This window comes from Cryptomeria japonica, chromosome 1 (assembly GCF_030272615.1).
Source record: "Cryptomeria japonica chromosome 1, Sugi_1.0, whole genome shotgun sequence".
NCBI lineage: Eukaryota > Viridiplantae > Streptophyta > Pinopsida > Cupressales > Cupressaceae > Cryptomeria > Cryptomeria japonica.
This window is the reverse complement of record NC_081405.1, coordinates 109,544,498-109,565,313: the sequence shown is the minus strand read 5'-3', so window position 1 is coordinate 109,565,313 and position 20,816 is coordinate 109,544,498. Positions and strand designations below refer to the sequence as shown.

At 32.8% G+C, this 20,816-nt stretch overlaps 1 protein-coding gene across 1 annotated transcript; it reads left to right on the top strand.

The window, feature by feature from the left end:
- The first annotated feature begins 12,131 nt into the window (after positions 1-12,131).
- LOC131026848 (LEAF RUST 10 DISEASE-RESISTANCE LOCUS RECEPTOR-LIKE PROTEIN KINASE-like 1.2) lies at positions 12,132-15,824 on the top strand. The gene is made up of 3 exons (XM_057956852.2): positions 12,132-13,044; positions 13,299-13,415; positions 14,187-15,824. Exons 1-3 carry the CDS (start codon positions 12,321-12,323, stop codon positions 15,380-15,382), a joined length of 2,037 nt encoding a protein of 678 aa, XP_057812835.1. The 5' UTR covers positions 12,132-12,320; the 3' UTR covers positions 15,383-15,824.
- The last annotated feature ends 4,992 nt before the right edge of the window (positions 15,825-20,816 follow it).

Here is a 20,816-nt window from a genome sequence, read left to right as displayed (position 1 = left end):
AAACCGGTGTATAAGGTTAAACCATTTCTATGTTATGTAATCGGTAAACCCTACCAGTTGTTTTTGTTAAACCCCAACTGATCAAGTTTGTTGGTTTAAGATCTAATGATGAGCGGTAATGATAGTAACATGTGTGATCATTGTATGAGGATAAGTTCAGATTGTTTTGGCATGTTTGTTTGATTGTCTAGGGAATGAGCAAAGTGGATTGCATCTAATGCATAATGCGTGATGAGTTACAAATCTGATGAAGTGGTGATCATGGAGCAGTTGGAATTTTCTTGATGAATGTGTATAGATTGCTATGTAAATCCAACGGTCACACTTGCATCGATTTATTTGTAATCTCTATGAGAGAATTAGGCTTTTGTTGTGTTACCGACCTAATTGATTTGTATTTAAGGTCGATGAAGTTGTTTGTAAAGTTGTTGGTAGAGTGTTGGCTGAAATCAGTTGAGTGTGTGGTTGCCTAACCAGAGAATGGATCTGTAGTTTGAGTAAAGGCAGATTGAAGATTAAAAGGATATGATCAAGCAAATCTAGTGCTATTCAAACATATCAAGAAAACTTGTTGTTTTCTAACAATTACAGCATAATTGAAATCCCCTAACCGAGTAAGCTCTAACAAGCTTGGTTACTTCTTAAATCCTCTAACAAAGTGATCCATTAGCTTGGATTCTCAAATCCTCTACCAAGGTTACTCCTAACAGGGTATTTGCTTTTCATCAAAGCATTTTGTAAATCCCTTAACCAGGTGATTCCTAACAAGATCAATTCTTAACATGAATAATTGTAAAAGCTTTAACAGGCTTGGCTCCTAACAGGGCGAACTTCAGAAGAGTTTAGATAGCTATCTTGTGAGTCTCATCTCACCGTGGTTTTTACCTATTTGGGTTTTCTACTTATAAACATTTGTGTCATGTGGTGAAAGTTTTTGTGGTTATGATCTTATTTGTTGGTTTTATTGACTACTTAACTATTCTGATAAGACATGATAATTGGAAGCATTGAGAGATGAAGTATGTTGATATATGATTAAGCATTTTGATGTTTACAAGATTGAAGTTGTTTACTGTTAAATTGTTATAACAGTTAACCGATTGATGTTGAGTACTCTTATGAGTATTGATCTTGACGGTGAAAGTTTACTTTGTGAGTTTGAGTTTGATATTGGGAAGCCCCCCCCCCCCCCCGCCCTTCTCAATAATCTATCAGATACTTATTATTTCATAATGCCATCATGCACATGCACATGATGATGTTATCTATGTGAGATGCTTTCTATGAATTGCACATGTGGTTTAATGCAAAACAATGTGTTAAGTATCTAAGTAAAACATAATTATGAACATGTATGTCTAATTTAATACCATTGTGATTAATTAAATGACCTAATGAGATCGTTAATGAATACCCCAATGATTAAAATGATACATGTGTTAAATGGGGTATAATTAAACAACTTGTCATAAGTGCTTAATTAAATTCAGCAAGTGATGATGTGATGTACACATGCTAAGTTAAATGTCAATGTATCTAGCTACATGATCTAATTAACATGCTACATGAAATAGTGAACTATATGCCAACCTAAATGATGTAATTTCTTAATCTATTAAAAAATAAATTACAAAATGAATTCAAAGGAACTTAATGTTTGTCATGAAAGAAAATCTAACTACTAACATAACATGATTTAAAAATGAAAATGCTAGCATACCATTTATAAAGAAGGAGAAAATTAAATTAAATATAATATTTGTGTAAGTGCATAACATTAATGAGTTACTTGAGAGACATAGCATCCATTCCTACTAATTTGTAGGCACTTGATCTGTAGTGATAATTTATGGTTCTAATTAGTTGGGTTGAACTTCCCTTTTTAACTTGGAGAATCATTTACATTGTGTTGATTCTCATAGAGCACCAAGTCACCAACCGTAAAGGAACGTTGAATAACTCTTTTATTATAACATCTTTGTATGGTATTTTGATAAGATTGAATATGTTTAAGAGTGTTTATACATTGTTCATTGAGTATTTCAAGTTATTGAAGATTTTATTCTCTATAAGATTTGTCATCAAGGATGCCCTTGAGAAAACTGGCAATGAAGGAATCTCTATATCTAAAGGCATAATTGCATCAACATCATAAATGAGATTATAAGGGGTAATATTTGTAGCTATATGAATACTTGTTCAATAGGCTTGTAACACACATGACAATTGAGGATGCCAGTTCTTGCCATGTTCATTAACTTTTTTTTGAAGAATTTGTACAATTAGTTTGTTAGAAGCTTTATCTTGATCATTTGATTGAGGATAGCATGGTGTAGAGAAGTGATGTTGAATGTAAAATTTTCAAGGAATTTCACCTATTTGTTTTTAAATGATGTACCATTATTAGAAATCAAAGTGTAAGGTAAACTCAACCCATGTTGAAACTTAATATGTCGTTATTATGATAATGTATATTCATGAGGAGGATATATTTTGCCAATAAGGACCAAACCCCATATGAAAATTTGACCAAGGAGCTACTTGGGCTCAAAGTTCCTTGGAATTCCTATCTGAGTACAAATTCTCCTATCCTATAAGACCATTTTGAAGTTATTCTTTATTAGCCAAGTACTTGTACTTCTTTGTGAAGACCACTGTATTATGAGATATGGTAGGACGTAGAAATCTTACAAATGAGATGAATTCCAATATAAGGTTCCTTCAAATAATAAAATTTATATTGAACCATTAAGTGAAAATCGTCTTGCATATAAACCAAAACTTTATCTCATACTTAGAGTTTTAGAAATTGAAAAGGTCTAAACATAAAGTTTATTTTTCTTAAAACTCTCTTAGAGGGAGAAAACTTATGCATTTATTTATGTTATGTTTATTGACATACTTCTTAGATAACTCTAACATAGTTGGCTTTTTCATCTCAATGGTTATACACAACTCTTTTCTTTCTACAATTCTACCACAATCACCTTGTCTTTGTTACTGTCTCAATTTCGACTTGGGAAGGTACCTATTGGTTCTTATATTAAATTAAAATGGTGTGTGAATGTGACTTATTTGGTTCATTTATTATGAGATAATTGGAAGTATCCTTGAGATTATTATTTATAGTATTTAGCAACTAAGGAACTATACATAAGATCCATAAAATCCACAAGAATTATCTTCTTGATGGATTTTGAACATACAATTCACTCTTTATCATGAGATTACATGAATCATTTTGGAGGAATTAATTGATTTTATAATTCACTTTTCTATATAGAGTATTATAATAGTCATTTAAGATAGGAAATGATGCATAATTTTTTTTTAAATAGCTCAATTTGACTATTATAGTGAAGTGTATCTAGGTTGTGTCTCTAAAAAATCCTCTTCAACATATACAAATATATCATTTTCTAAGATTACACTAATTGTGCAAACTTATCCAAAAATAGATTGAAAGATTTGTCATTTTTTAAAAGCTCTATTTTCTAATCAATAGTTCTAATTGACATAATTGAATCTTTAAGAGAGGTTTTTCATTTTCATCTTTGACAAGCTCATTGGATTTTGTCACAACAAATTTTTTTTGATTAGGCTTTTGATCCTTTTTTTGCAAGTACATTGAAGGATTAAATTAGAAATAGTAATCTTGGAAGTACTAATTTCATGATCTCTTGATATTCCAAGTTTCTTCTTGGATGCATCAACTTTGACCATGTTGAAGAATTCTAGATCTCCTTTAGAAATGCAAATTTTTCTAAGGTTTAGGAAATAAATTTCTTGGAACAATGTGAAAGGAACCACTATCATCTTGTGGAACTAGGAAATTTGTTGTAGTATTTTGTACCATAATCCCTCATTAATTAAATAAATAAGGATACCATCTTAGGCCCTAAAGAACTTGTGGGTGTAATATTTTCAATTGTTACTAGATTAAGGTTATCATAACCATACAAGGTATCCTTATATATTGTACTTTGGTGTACACATATCCCATTCTTTCTTGGATAGAGAATGAAACTATGTTCACTACAATTTCATTGTTCATGAGCATTTATTTTATGTATGTATCGTAGATCCATACTTGTAGGTGTAGAGAAATATTACCTTGTCTCATTAATTATAAATATGTGGATGTCTATCTTAGGTAAAAAAAACCAAGATCATGAAATTATATATTAGGTGACCTCCTAATGAGATCCATTTAATTGATTTGATCTTATAGGGGTGAGGTTATGTGGTTCTAGTACTTGATCCCCATTGTCTCTAAGAGAGTTGTTGGATGGGAGGGATAGTTACTTAGAAGGTTGAAGAAATATATTTTTATGAATGTATTCTTGGTATTCAAATAATTTATAGACCAATTAGATTTGGTGTAGGATGATGTGTTGAAATTGTGTCCAAGGTTTTTGATTTGCGGGATTATAGGCTCTTCCTAAAAAAAAAATTTGAACCAATTCAACTAGGCTAAGGATTTTTGTTTTACTTTTAATGCCTAAGTTTCTTAGGTTGTTTTGTTAGTGAGAAGGGTTGTGCCATTTTCCTTTGGTTGGTTAGAATCACTCCCTTTTTGGTGTACTAGAAGAGGATCTTGGTATGTATTTAGGTTTGTTTTGAGGTGCGATGGGACACTAAAGATTATGGTTTGTGTTTTATAGTGGAATACAAAATATATCCACGAAAAAAATATCTATCATTCTAGGAGATCTATGATAATCATTTGTTGTCCCCACACAACTCAATGTCGTTCCCCCTTCTTTTATGGAACATAAAATTCTTGTTGGGGTCATATTTTTTAGGTTTTTAGTATGGTTTGTGCTACTTTTTATTGCATGGTCTATTATTTAGTTTTACTCTATGTTCATAGTTATTTTATGGAGGATAATCAATAGTGTTGACATTTTGGTTTCTTCAAATTTTATAATTATTGCACCACCACAATTATTGTACTTATGGTTTTTGTTGTTTTTAAGTAATGGGATGTCTAAAACTCCATTGATAGTTTCTTTGTGACAATTATTATTTAAAAATTTAAGTACAAATGTATTATTATTGTTATCTTGTGTCACTAGCCTTTCATTGCGACTATAATCCTCTCTTCCACTCTCAATAGTGACCTAGTCAATTCTTAAAGTTCTTTTGATAACCACATCATAAGATTTGTGTGGGATTTTTTGAACCTCTTCTTGTGTATTACCATTAAGGTGTGTATCAAGTGATCACATAATCCTATGTGGTCCATGTCTAGCACACTAGTCAAATATTAGAGGAATTGCCACCATTAGGTGATAAAGTGTGCCACCAATTTTTTAGTTTCTTGTCTGATTATTATGAAATCTTGAATCCCTATTTTAAATATTTAATCATGTAAAAGGTGATGAAAAACTCACCAACGAGGTGTCTAAATGAATGAATTTGTGCCTTTGGGAGATTGTAGTACTATTATAGAGTAATTACCTTCTAAAAAGTTCATAAAATATCATGTTTGTCACCCAATAGCAAGGAAAGAGTTTCTATATAGTCATAGAATAATCTTGTATATGTGAATTGGGATCTCTTACTCTATTGAATTTTAGGAGTACAAGGAGAGGACATTGCAACATGATACTATGAATGTTGATGTCAAAGAATCTTTAACGTATTGAATACGCACTTGGAAAGGGGTTGTGTGTAGATGGATTTGTTCCTCCAAATTTTATCCCTACATGAGGAGATATTTGCATTCTTTTCATTTAGAAAGCCACATTAGGTTGTTGGTATCTTGAGAGGGTTGAATAGATAGACACTATTATGTTTATAGTTTGAAAGTTGGATATATTTTTTTGAGTTCAAATTTATATGCTAAGTATCCCACTTGGTTGATTGAATCTTTCCATGTTGTATCATGATAGCAAGGAAGACATGAATGCATCATTACCTATGCGAACACATATAAGATAACATAAGGAGGTAGTTAGAATTCCTTTTGATCTTGTCCCATAGTCCTTGTTGTCAAAGGGTTGGTATGAGGTTGGTGTCTTAAAGACCTTGGTCTATTATCTACCTAAATTGATTTGTGTTATTAATTTCTTAGTATTTAGAGCTTGAAGAATCCTAATGTATTAGAGTAGATCGGCCATAAGTGCTTCAAATGAGAGTAACTTCTCCTATAATTTACACTTGTTTATTGAGAGATACATGTTGTTCAATATGTAGGGGTTGAGTAGCTCCATTGGTTACTTATTAGAGGAAAATTTCAACCACTCCTTGTTATGTTATGATTTGTTCATCTTGAAAGGCCGCATGAAGGCTTAGAACTCAAGATGCTCAAACTTCTTCAAAGGAAATTTGTACATGGCTCACCTTGTTGTCAATTTAGGTGGTTGTGTCTCTCTGGTTTATTTTTGGATTGCCTTCTTAGTTGATATCTAGTCAAATAGAGACCCTTTACAGTTTATTTTGATCCAGACTTAATTGAAGCATAATAGCTTGAATCTAAACTATGATATTAGAAGTGGTGTAGTTGGGTAATTATATTCATCTTCCATGTAAATTATCAGCTTTATAATTGTAACTATTTGAAATAAATGCCAAGAGACTAATTAGGATGTATCAACTAAATGAAAAATGGCTTGTTGTCTTTATTGTCTTGTCAATCTTGGCATATTTATGGATGATAACAAAAAAATTGTCTAAAAGGATTTTCTCTTCACATTAGGTTCGCCAAAATATGTGATGCTCTAAATCTATCTTACCCCAAAAGTGATTGTGTGGACTTATAATGCCACATTCTATTACACCCTGTCTTAATGGATAAAGTTCAACTAGTTCTAGTCTCATGGAAAAATCCATCAAGTGATGGAAAGTTGAATTCACTACCCCCTTCTTGAACTTGTAGAGTCTAGCAAGTGATAGCATTATCATTTATATGAATTGTACCACTTAGTTTGTTCACTTCTAGAGGAAGGAGACCCAAATGGATGATTAATGTGTTGATTGGCATGGTTGGATGTTCAATTTATTGTGTTTGTGTGTTATCTTTATGTCATGTTAGAGTGTTTTAATTATAAGTCTAGTTTCAATAATGTCAATGAATATGTAAAAAGGCATTTTCTCTTTCTGTGAGACTCTTCTCGTATCCATCATTATTCATTTTCTTCTTGAATATGCTTAAGAAGGGGCATGTTTCCTTGTAGTTCATCCAAAACTAGTTCAATCTAATTTTCCTTGATCCCAACATACATTTAGTAAAAAATCTAAGTGAGAGATATGAAAGTTAAATAATGGTGATGTTTGGTGACTTTGTGTTCTTTATTTAAATGCTCATTTGAGTTGAGTGTTCATTAGGTGCCTCATGACAATGTCAATGGATTTTCCTCTTTCTATTTTTCTTCTCTAAATATTTTGAATGATTCTAACTAAATAAAAAAATTCTCTAAAATGCATGCAAGAGATATTTTTACCTACTCCTTTTTGCATGTTTTTCCAATTTAAAATGTGATTCAATTAGCTACTTGCAAATAACAACTTCTATATGATTTTAAAAAAATCTAAACTATGCTTTATGTGAAAGTTTGTATAGATCTTTTTGAATCAACTTGATCTATTTGCAAGGAAAGTAAAGAAACCAATATAGATATAGTCTACCTCATAAAGTAATAATGCTCATCCAAACTAGAAACAAAGAAACAATAAAAGAATGCTATATTTCTTAGACAAAAGTATGTTATATAATTACTAATGAATGAAAATTTGCATTAATAAATTACATTTTTTTAAAATAAATGAATTTACAAGTTTCTTGTAAAAACATTGTAAGTGTTCTCTTAGAGTGTCCAACTCATATTTGTAGTATCTTCTCCCCTTCTAGCCTTGGGACTCCACTTGATGGAAACATAAAATTAGTCCATTGATGAGACAAATATCATTAACTTCCTAGAGACACGGATTTAGGATTAGACTTTATAGTTAGGATTGCAATCTTTCAAGGTGACCCAATGCTTAAGGGAGTGGGGAAAATTTTTTCATGAAGAATCACAAAGGTAGCTTATACATGGGGAGAAAAGTTTCCTTGAAATGGCTCAAAATTTGTGTATGCCAAAACTTTCCTCCTATATGGATGAGAGAGGGAGGTTTATATGGGAAAAGAAGAGAGGGAAAATCAATCCAAAGAGGGAAGGAAAGCTTAGCTTTAAGAAATAAAGAAAGGAGGAAAGAAAATATGTTTTCTCCTATTAATAAAATATATTTTGGGAAGGAGAATGGAGAAAAACATGAAAATATGAAGGAATTACAACCATGCCAAAAGACAACAAGGTTGCCTATGTTGGGGTATGAGTTACCTCTCTTAACATTGTCGGTTGCCTATGAAACTCTATAACTTGACATGGGTTACTAGAGAAACCCTAATATATCATGGGTTCTCTTGTAGCTTAATGGAAGCATCAAGGCTTTTAGATGACAAGAAGGTTTAGTAGATCAAAAGGATAAAAAAGGAGAGATATAGCACCTAAAGAAGCATGCAAGAGTTCTAAGAGGGCTTCCATCAAGGAAAAAAATGGTGTGATGAGAAATGAGTATGCCATGTGAATTGTATATTGGACCACCAAATTATCATTTGATGTATTTATTAACCCATCCTAATTTGGTACTTACAAAAATTGAGGGACTATACCACTAGACCACATATATGATCTAGTTCAAATGGTAGAATCGTAGGCGTGATATATTTCAAAAAGGAAAAAAATTAGAAACTAAGTGAAGAATATTCTAACTATAGAATATGCATATAAGAGTATTAAATTTAGTTTTGGAATTAATTAGTATCACTAAATCAAATTATTTTTTAGAATTATATATCTATAACACATAAAATTACAAAATATGAACACTTTTCTCCTCCCTAATAAATAAATATAACTTCAAAAGGTTTCTTTGTTCTATTGACAAAATGGGTATAACATACAAAATAAAAAATAATATAAAAAATAAATTTTATATGGGTAAAAGCACAAATTGTGTCACACTTTTATAAAAGAAAGGGTCAATGTTGATTAAACTTTTTAAATTGAATCAATAAAAAGTGAAATATATGTTTTGAATTTTGAAATGATGTAAACTAATAAAATGTACATTTTTTTTGTGTATTTTATGTTTGTAATTTAAAAAATAAAAATAAAAATTATTTGAATGTACTTTCTTATAAAGTAAACACTATAATTTAGTCATTGATAAAATGCTGAAATTGAAGTTACACGAGGCGTCACACTTTATATAGTAAATTTTAACTTTTTTTCTTCAATTGTTTTTGTATATTGATAACTTGAAACTTTAGTGCAAAAATATATTTTTAACTATTTTTTATGTATATAAATTTTTCAATAAATTTGAAAAGTTGCGTGTACTAAAATATAACTCTTCCATTTGGCATCACCTTTTTTCTTAATTATTTATCCAATAGAAAGTAATTATCTCTTTTGCATTTATTTTTTTCAAAAAATTTAAATAAATTTTACTATTTTTCTTTACAAAATAATCAACTGTAGATTTTAGTGTTGATGACCTACTTTCACTAAAAATAAAATATAAATATAAAAACTAATTAAAATATTAAAAGATATATATTTTGGAAAATTCACTTATAGATCTATAAAAGGAAATTTTTACATTTCAAAAAAAAAAAATTTATAAGAGTAGTAGTTGTTGAGACATCAAGTTTTTCAAAAAAATAAATTGGTAATTAGATCCAAAGTGGAAGAAATTGGTAATTAGATCCAAAGTGGTATAAAATATACATTTAGTAGACAAATCCAAATGGAAAAGTTGTGGCCCATACATAAGATAGCTATAATGAATCTTTATAGATCATATGTTTGACTAAAATTAATTTTTAGTTAGAATTACTTAAATTCACTTGTGCTAATAAGTTGGCCAGAAACGTGAGACAATTTTGTGCTTTTACCCATAGAATAACATAAATATATACTTAAATCTCTCTTATTATATTATGTTTTACAAGATATTGAAAAAAATCTTGTTCACTAAAATTTTAAAGATTTTATTTATTTATTTATAAAATGAAACCTTGATATTAGATTACATTCAAAAAAATCGCAATCACTATTATGAAAATTAATATTAAAAATATCACACAAGTTCGGCTATAAAGAGTATCCAAAGAACACATGGAGATTAGCAAGCATTTGAATGACATCAAATATCAAATTCTCTAATTACATTAAAAAGATACTATATGAAACAAATAGATGTAATTAAAGTCATGTAGTTTCCACAATTCATAAAGATCTAGGTACTTTTTTGGATTAAAAGGTGTATAGATTTTCTCATAAGTGGATCATATTGCTTGATCCATGATCAATTTTGCTCTGTATGCATTCTATCATGATGATGGATCATACAATATGATCTAAAACGTTGACGAGAAAAATCTATACACGGTTTAATCCAAATAACTACTATTGAACAAATGCAATGTTTATTGACACTTAGACTATATGTTACAAACAGATGAAATGTTTATTGAAATTTAGAGTTAAATATGTCTTCCTAGTGTAAAATATTTGGTATGTTCTAGACAATTATATAATTGTAGATGGGTTGTTTGTTTCTTATTAAAAAACAACAAAGTTAGAGACTATCAACAACACTTTAACAACCACCAAAAACTAGGGTGTTGACCCTTAATACAAAACAACCCAAACCCACTCAATGAAGGGGGGAAGCATCCAGACCTTGACAATGGGGGGTTTGGGGGAGGGGGGAGGACTTCCCCTTCCGCCTACGCAAATCACAGTCCAGGCGATACTTTCATTAGGACCAACAAGAGAGTGGTCCAGTGGGGAGGATCCTGTATGGTTACAAATAGTAGTGCAGGCAGAGCAACAATACGCTGCTGCAGAACTGTGACAAATTGTTGCAGCGGTGCAGTAATGGGAGCATAAACAACAACAACATCATTAGGAGAAGAACGAGGCAACAAAACTGGAGCAACACCTGAGTTGAATCCATAGGGGCAGAAGCTGCCACAATAGTGACATCAACAACAAAAGTAGGAACATCAACATCCTCCTGAGAGGAGCCAACCGAGTCAGAATCAGAAGCAAAGATAGTTAAGTGCTCATCTGTAGCATCCTTCCACCAAGTAGCAACACCCTTGTGACGTGGAATAGAACAATTTGAAGCCAAATGACCCATAGAAAAGCATTTCTGGCAACTGAAGGTAGGCCCTCATAATCCAATGGTTGAGTCCAAGGCCTATCCCCAACCATAAGAACCACATCCCCCGGGAGAGGTGATGGGTTGTTCTATACAATTTCATTTATTTTGTTTAAATAAATAAAAACAATGCACATGATTATCAAATTTTCTAATTACATTAAAAAGATAATATATATTACAACAAATGTAATTAAAGTCATGTAGTTTCCACAATTCATGAAAATCAATAGTAGTTTCCTAGTGTGTATAGATTTTTTTCATCAATGTTTCCGATCATACTACATGATCCATGATCAATTATGCTATCTATGCATTTCATCGTTATGATGGATCATACAATATGATCCAAAATGTTGATGAGAAAAATCTATATACAGTTTAATCTAGATAACTAAATGTGATGTTTACTATATGTTACAAACATATACAATGTATATTTAGTATGTTAACTACTATTGAACAAATGCAATGTTTACCATATGTCACAATATATATTTGTTATGTTTTAGACAATTATTTAATTATAAATTAGCTGTTAGTTTTGTATTCATTTCTTGGCTAGTCTATTGACTGCCCTTTTCTATATAATTTCATTTATTTTGTTTTTAATAAACAAAACAATGCACATGTGAAAAAAATTCTCTTGTTTTCGTCTTTCTAGGATTCTAGAAATCAAATATAAAAAGATTGAGCTGCCGTGAAAATGACTGAAAGCACAGGCAAGAAGAGTTTCTATGTATTTTCCATTTTTACTTGTACTGCCACATTTCACTAGCTCAAGTTCCAACGACGATTTGCATGACTTTTACTGACGCGGTGGGTAGACAGCTCAAGTTAATTTAATTTCGTGCAGTCGATTACGACAGTGTTTGTACAAACTCCATGTAATGTCACAGATTTGTTCCACGCCCACCACACTCTGAGTAAAAGCATTGCAAATTACCTAGATTCAATTTTGTTTTATTAAAACAACTCGATGAAATCGGGAACCGAGATTACCGTACATAGATTAGATGGGGATTAGGCGTGACAGGGTCCATTTAATCTATTTATTCCCAAACCAACGGGTATTTGGATGAGTTTCAGCCTTGGAGCGGATGGTGTACTGTTCTTGTAGAATGACAAATTTTTTGCTCTTTGGAAGTTCTCTGAGTCTTGTTTTTTCCTTTGCTGTTCTTCTTCTGTGCAATGGCTGCTTCTGCCAAAATTTATCTGTTTGCGAAAATGCTTCGTGTGGCACCATCTTTGCTAATATGTCGTATCCTTTCGGCTTAGCAAATTCAGGATGCGGTCACCCAGCTTTTCAGATTCACTGTGTGTCTAGCAACCCACATCTCACAATCAATGGTGTAAACTACACAGTTACAGATTTAGATCACAATAGCAAAACGATAACAGTGGTTAATGATGGAATTTTTTCAAATACAGTATGCCCGTTTCCGCAGGGACCTGTTAATCTCACCGCTTCTCCTTTTATAGTGGCTCCTTTGTACAATAAAAATCTAACCCTCCTAACGGGGTGCCCATTTGTTTCATCGATGTTCCCGAAAGTTGTTTGCAATGGTGATTCGTGGTATGCCTGGAGTTATATACCGATGCTTTGGCCCGTTGCTTGCACGGTGATTCAAGTACCCGTAGTGGTACCGGATTTTCCAATTGCTAACGTTCTTCGAAAGGGGTTTGAAATGTTGTGGAGTGAAACTGATGAAATGTTCAGAAATTGCAGAGACTGTGAAAAATTAAAGGGGATTTGCGGGTTCAACATTTCGGGTTCATTTGTTTGCTATGTCCCAAATTCCACAACCAATGGAAACTCCACTGGTATGACATTCAACATAAAGATTTGTTACTTTCAGCTAGTCTGATGGAATTTTTGTCAGATTGGTTCTTTGTTTTCTGAGGATTTGAAAGATTTATTAGTCTCAACGAGTCTGTTACAATTTTTGACAAATGGGTGCTCTGATGGGTGTTGGTTCTCTGTGATTTGAAAAATTTATTAGTAACCAGCTACTTTGTTGAATTTTTGTGAGAACCTGCTATTTTTCTGTTTTGTAAGCGTGTGAAATTTCTTGCAGATCTACCTAATATTGCTGCTGCGAGCCCTAGCGCAGAACCAGCGGCTACTGCAAATCCAAACGTTCTATCTACCGGTGTCCGTCTCAGAGACAAATCTTACACAAGAATCATAATAGGTAAATCCCACAAATTCCACATTTACAGTTTCTTGAATTTAGTCTATGTAAGAAGCACTAAGCTACAGTATTGTAGCCTAGAAAGGTAGTTTTTCTTCCACAATAATTTGGTACAGAAGAAGGTAATGAACAAGTTCTCCCGCTGGTTAGATGAAATTCCATGAGAGTGAAATTATTCTCATTTCAAAACAAATATTTTGAAACGAAAATTTATATGCAATCGTTACTAAACTCAGCTTACTCACTCGCAAAAAGTTGCTGTAAAACACCTGGAAAACTAGGCCTAGAAATCTGTATAGATTACTTTGTTTACAAGAAGAAAGTTCAGAGGAAAAGCACAGAAAAGGGCATTTGAGATTTGAATGATTTATAGCTTTTTGTGCTTGGCCAAAAACAAGTGAACAATTATAAAGTTTTAGAAATTTTTTACACACGTACTGTTAAGGGAAACTGTAGCTGAAATTGAAAACATCAGAGTGCCATGGATGCCACAGCTTCTCTGCCCAGCAAAACAGAACTTTTCATTTCAGTATAAATTTTGTAAGAGATATATTTATACATCAATTGATATTAGGAATGGGATTTTATATACCTCTAAAGCTGAATGCCTGCAAACAAATGCTAATTTTGATTCACGATTAATGATTTTCTAATCTCTGATTCTACAGAGATCTTTCTCAGCATTAACTAATAGTTTAGATTTTATTTCAATTTTTGGTTTTTCTTTCCTTTCATTGAGTTTGATTTTCTTTTGATTTTTTGGGAGCTCAGGTTTGTCTGTTGGATCAGCATTATTGGTAAGCGCTGCCAGTATGGCTGTATTTCTGTGTTACAAAAAGGATCCTCCTGCCAAACCGAAGCTCGAGAAGAGTTTAGAGACCCAGCACATCCAACTGGGCACTTTTGAAAGCAATAGGGCCTCTCTGTTAATTTTCAGCTACCAGGAACTTGAACAAGCGACCGACAACTTTGATGCGACGAGAGAATTAGGTGATGGAGGGTTTGCTTCTGTGTATTTGGGGAAGCTCTGGGATGGCCAAATAGTTGCAGTGAAAAAACTTTTCCATGACAACTCCAGAAGGTTGCAGCAGTTTTCCAATGAAATAGAGATTCTCTCTTCATTAAACCATCCCAACCTTGTGCCTTTAATTGGGTATTGCCAGGACCGCAGCGAATTACTTCTGGTTTATGAATATGTCTCAAATGGAACCTTAGCAGACCATCTGCATGGAGAAACCAAAGGAAAAAGCTTGGAATGGGAAACCCGTTTAAACATAGCCCTAGGAACTGCCCAAGCCTTGGCATATCTTCATTTCAGCACAAATCCCCCAATTTTACACAGAGATGTCAAGTCTTCAAACATTCTTCTAGACCACAATTTCAAAGCCAAGGTGGCAGATTTTGGGCTTTCTAGGCTGATGCCAGTAGAAGCCTCCCACATTTCTACAGGCCCTCAGGGTACCCCTGGTTATGTTGACCCTGATTATCACCATTGCTATCGGCTTACTCACAAAAGTGATGTGTACAGTTTTGGGGTGGTTTTAGCAGAGCTGATTTCTGCCAAAAAGGCCGTGGATTTAACCAGGGATAAGAGGGACATTGGGCTTGCTGATTTGGTTGTGTCCAAGATTCAAAGTGGGGCTTTGCATGAACTTGTGGATCCAAAGTTGGAGATTAATGTCAAGCCTCTGGTTAGAGACATGGTGTGGAGGATGGCTGAATTGGCTTTTAGATGCCTTGCTGCTGAAAAGGATGACAGGCCTAATATGATGGAAGTGACTGATCAGCTTCAGGAGATTAAACGGCTGGGATATGGTGGGTTCACTCAAAAGAATCTCAGTTCGTATAATTCCTCTAATAGTGCCCTGGAGACTAAGAAATTGCTTAGCCATATGTACACTGGTTCACCCACTTCTGTTCAGGACAAGTGGAGGAGCACAAGCACTACACCAGACAGCAGTGAATGAAAGGGGGTGTGATATTATATTAATTAAGGCCTTAACCATGTGGCCATTTTTCCTCCCCACATTTTAAAATTTGGATTTTCATCCTAAATTTTTATTTCCTGCTTTGACAGAAACGTAGGCACATTACAAGTATTGTACAAATTCCAGAGCAATGTAACGTTGATCTTACTATATAGTATATAGTATATACTGCACATATATTGCCTCTTGTATGAGCTTTTAAACAACTGCATAGCTTTGGTTGTAACACTACAGATTTTAAATTTATATAGCTTATTTATGTGGATCACTTACAGTATAGTGCCCTCTGCACTATACTGGCAACCACAGAGTACTGCTTTCCAGCAAAGTGCAATTTGAGAAAAAGGGTTCCAAAAAATACAGTAAATTGTATATTAAAAGATATATGAGAAAAATTTGCTTATTGTGATTTTTAAGAGTACATTTTATAGTCTTTACTTCCACTTTAAGGCTTTTTCAGCGCCCTTGTATATTGTGGATTGCAAAAAAATAGTGGAAGGGTACTTATTTACAGTATACCTGGTAACCAATTGTATACTTGTTGACTACTGTATTTTGTAATGTGGGATGCTTTATAAAACATATTAGTGTATTCCTGTAATGGCTGCTGTTTTGCAGAGTTGTGAAGAGTGGGATGCTTAATGCAGCATATTACTGTATTCCTGTAATGGCTGTTGTTTTGCAGGGTTGTTAAGCGTGGGATGCTTTATGCAGCATATTACGGTGTTCCTGTAATGAATACTGTTTAGCAGAGTTGTTAACTGTGGGATGCTTTATGCAACATGCTACTGTATTCCTGTAATGGCTGCTGTTTTGCAGAGTTGTTAACTGTGGGATGATTTATGCAGCATATTATTCAAACAGCAGAACTGACCTCCATGAAAGTAGAATTAAACATAACATTGCTTGCTCATTTGAACATCATTGATTTTACCACCTACAATTTGTTCATTTCAGTCTCTTCCTCGTCTTTTGAAAAGGTTGGTGCTAGTCAGCTTCATTCTCCTCCGGCCAAATTGTTGATAGCGAATTAGTGGTATAGGATAACGATAAAAAATATCAGGTAGTCATGCAATATGTCTACATAAGTCAAATGCAAGCTGCTGATGTAATGTCATTTCCCCTCGATTGATAATGTGGATTTTGAACAAGAGCTTGTGGATGGAAGAAAATGAATTATGACTTGTATTTTAATTCAACATAATGGAGTATAATTTGAAATATTCTGTGCACTAGTCAGCAAGAAACAAATGGATTCAATTTAAAATTTGAATTTAAAAAGTTTAATGTTTGAATTGTGATGCAGTCCATGATTAATGTAACAGCTGTTTTAGTTGTAGATTCCCACTACCATTCCACTTCGTTGTTTTGTAGTTTGTGAATTGTGGGATGTAATATTAATTTATATTATTATTTTAATTTTTATGTTTTATGTCAATTTATAGTACTATGATCAAAATTATCTTAGTTTATCAACACTATTTTGGACCAAAGTAATTGTAGTGGTAGTTAGATGGAATTGCCTTTGGAATAATTTATATAAAAAATTAATGTGCCAAAGAATAGTCAAGATTTGAATAAATTTTCATGTTCTCAAGTTCATTCATTGTCCCTCTAGGCATTTCCTTTGTGGTAAGAGTTAATCACCTATGTAACCACCTTAAAAACTATTCATCTTTGTAATTGTTGGATGCTCCTACATCAAATTGCTTGAGTAAGAAGTTTATGAGTATACAAATTAGTATTAATGATAAAATTACATGTTTTGCAGCAAGCTCTATTATTGATCAAAAACGTTCTCATTCGCTTCCTCCAATGCTTGACTACACTAAATTCTACTTCCACCAAATTTTTTCTTCCTCTTTTACTCCTCTCATGGACTTTCATCCACCATAAACCATCTTAATTCTTCTCCTCCCCCATCTTGTTCCACTTTTCATGGATTCAAAATTGTTCACCTCTACCAAAAAACATCTTAAATGTACTCAAATCTTCACCATAAATTTTATCAAAAATAATTTACTTTCTCTTTATACTTTCAAACACCTCTACATTAGTAAAATTATGAAAATCATAAGTATTAATCACCTTTTTTCAACTTCTTCCTCAAAATTGAGAATTTTTAATATCTTTGGTTCAACTATTATTTTTTGGCTTCTTTGCACATTTGGTTCCTCGCCAAGGTATTTATCTTTGTGCTATTCCATACTAAGCAATGTCTACATATCCTTGAAATGATGGATTTCAACATCACAACTTACAATCACATGATGGATTTTAGAGAATTCATTTTTCTTCTCTTTTTTGCCATCCTTCGCTGCAACAAAATCTTTATGTGAAAAATCAGTCAAATGATTCAATTTCTCAATCTCCTTCATCTCCTCTAAACTCACCACCTCCTCATCACACTTCATTCTTCTTGTATTCAACTAAATAACTCCCATAATATTGCAATCTCCTACAACACAAGTGTAAGAATCTAAAAGTTTGGCATCTTTCTTCTCTTCCCTCATCTTATCTTTTGCAAACACCTTAGATACAATCTCTATAATCTTATCATCATCCTCTTTTGTACGTGGTTGGATCACATCTATCGATATGTCTATGTTCTCTTCTCTACTTTGTTGCTTCACATTACCTAATGTCTCCATGTCCTCCAAAGAACCTACTATTTTTGCAATAGTCCTCCTCTTTATAGTTGCAATTTCTTGCTCTTTATCAATTTGTTTCAATACCATTCTTTCTACTCACTATTACATCTCCAACATTCCATAAATCCATTTCCTTACCCATTTTTCTTTGGTTGCAAATGCAACATTTCTTCCTTCTTCCACTATATTATTTATCTTCTCCATGTCTTCTAAATCACATGCTCTTGCTACAATCTTATTTGTTTCCTCTCCAACACCATTTATTGGATGATTAATCATCATTTACAAGTCTTTTTTTTTTCCTATCCCCTATATATTTGTTCTCTTCTCTTCCTTATTTCTAGCAATTTCTTGACCTATCTTTAAACACTATGTTTTTGTTATGTCAATTCATCTTCTTTCTTTTTGCCTACAAATAAACTTCTCGTCTTTTCCTTTTCCTCATCTTTGACATATCTTATCTCTTCTCTCTCTTATATCTTCTAACGACCTAGATGCCTCCAGATACTTTCTCTCTCCACCTGATTCCAACTTCTCTCTTATAAGTGTCTTTCAATAATAAAATTGTAACAACCATCGTCAATGTCATCCATGTCATCTTTCTTGAAGCCATACACATAAAAGAAAATTCCTCACAAACACAAATTATAAAAAATGTCAAACCATAATAATAAATTTGCATACACTCACCAAAGACAACTTGTCTTCCTCAATAACCTACACTTGTCCTCTATCCAACAAAACTTTTGGAAGATTTGGACTCAAGCCCCTCTCTACCCACTTTCCACTACAAAGGTAACTAACACACCTTCTACCTAGCATTATCTTTGTGGATGACACTCACATAACACTCATTCTTTTGTTTTTATCTTCATTTCCTCGATCACATCGACATCAATTTCTCAGTGCTCTTCCTCGTGAACATGTGTTGATAGCAAACTAATGCAGTACAAGATCAAACACCTTTAGTCGGTAGCTAGTCAAGGTAGCTTCTCACATAGATATAGTTCACATATAGACAACAAGCTCAAGAGAAACTAGTAACATTTACTTTAGAAACACCAAATTTATAAATATAGCTTTGAAGCTTAGCTTACTCTAACACAAACCAATAAATTCTTCATGTGTCTAAATTACCATTTTAAAATAGATCACTTTTACAATTAACAAGTTAAATTGAGAAAATCTAAAGTACATTTACAAGACCACAAAAAAATGCTACTAACTTCAAATTTCACACTAAGTAACACTCCAAATTTGAGACTACTTTTTGAGCTAATTTTTAACAACACCACAAAAAAAATGCTACTAACTTCATATTTCACACTAAGTAACACTCCAAATTTGAGAGTACTTTTTGAGCTAATTTTTAACATCAATAGAATGCAATGATAACAGTAGGGAGAAGGATCCCAACCCTATATGGATTATTGCAATAAAATATGTTGATATTAGTATTAATGCAATTAACAACAAGACTTGATTACAAGATGACATAACAAATCAATAATCTATTCACAAATTTAAAATCATTACAATTATTAATGTATCTAATTATGTTAAATAAATAGACAAAAAATATCTTTAATTAAATGTCCCAAAGAAAACAATTATTTAATGAAATGATTAGAGCTCATTCATTTTATTTAGTGGGGAGGTGGTGTCCTCCTCCATAGGGTATTTTGAAGATCAACACGGATGGGTCTTCTCGGGGTAACCCTGGTCCAGCTCGTATTGGTGGCATTGGTAGAGATAGCTTAGGGACTGTTCAGTTTCTCTTTTCTATTTATAAAAGTTTGTTATACTAACAATTTGATGGAGGCTCTTGCCAATTTATTTGTTGTGGAGCGTGCTTGTGCTCTAGGATGGAGCAGGCTCATTTGTGAATCAGATTCTCATGTGGTGGTGAATTTGTTGACTCGGCAGCAATCTGTAGATGTTAGTTGGCAGTTGAGTTCAGTTGTTAACGAGATTCTTCATTTGTGTGATTCTTTGATTTCTGTTTCTTTCACGCATATCCCTAGGGAGTGGAATGGTGTTGTCGATTGCCTGGCCAAATGGGCCTCTGAGCACATGCATAATTGATATATCATTGATAAGGGTCAATTACCCTTGGATTTGTCTCATCAGTTGGACCACTTAGTGGGTCTTGATAAGGTTGTTTAATGCCCTTCCTTTGTTATTCTTCTACTTTGAATAAATTTTAACCCCTCCTTTATTTCGACATTATAAAATAAATTTTTAACTATGCTTTTAAAAAAATCATTTAACAATAAACTTAGGTTGGAGTCCCATGGATGGGAGCTTCCTTGAAAAAGAGATGGAGATATTTGGGAATATTTTAAAGTTGTTGGTCCCATGAATTTTGTATTGCATTTAGATTAAAATTTTAAGCTCCGAAATTTAAGGAAGCTAGTGGTCTCATGAATACAATAACTTTGTCTTCTATACTAGTGATAAAAACAAGTAAAAAAATAATAATTTTACATCCAAAATTATTTTTTAATAAAAATCTAAAATTAGATTTTTGACAAGTGAGAAATAACAAATTCCTAAGTTGGTGCCCAAATTTCAATGCAAGCCTAAAAAGTAGGGACCCGTCTTTTTTGGCTCCAAAACGATAGTAAGAATTGACTAACACGCGTGTTAGTTGTGCGTTTTACACCGTCGATTTTGCAATTAACGGTTGCGATTGACTAACCTGTCGCTAACATGATGTACGAAAGGTCCATTTTGGAGCCAAAATAGACGCAACCAAAAAG

Excerpts from the sequence above, each read along its gene's own strand:
- LOC131026848 (XM_057956852.2), top strand. The coding sequence starts at position 12,321 with ATGGTGTACTGTTCTTGTAGAATGACAAATTTTTTGCTCTTTGGAAGT. Across the intron at positions 13,045-13,298 it reads AACCAATGGAAACTCCACTG|ATCTACCTAATATTGCTGCT; the intron begins GTATGACATTCA and ends AATTTCTTGCAG. Across the intron at positions 13,416-14,186 it reads TTACACAAGAATCATAATAG|GTTTGTCTGTTGGATCAGCA; the intron begins GTAAATCCCACA and ends TTGGGAGCTCAG.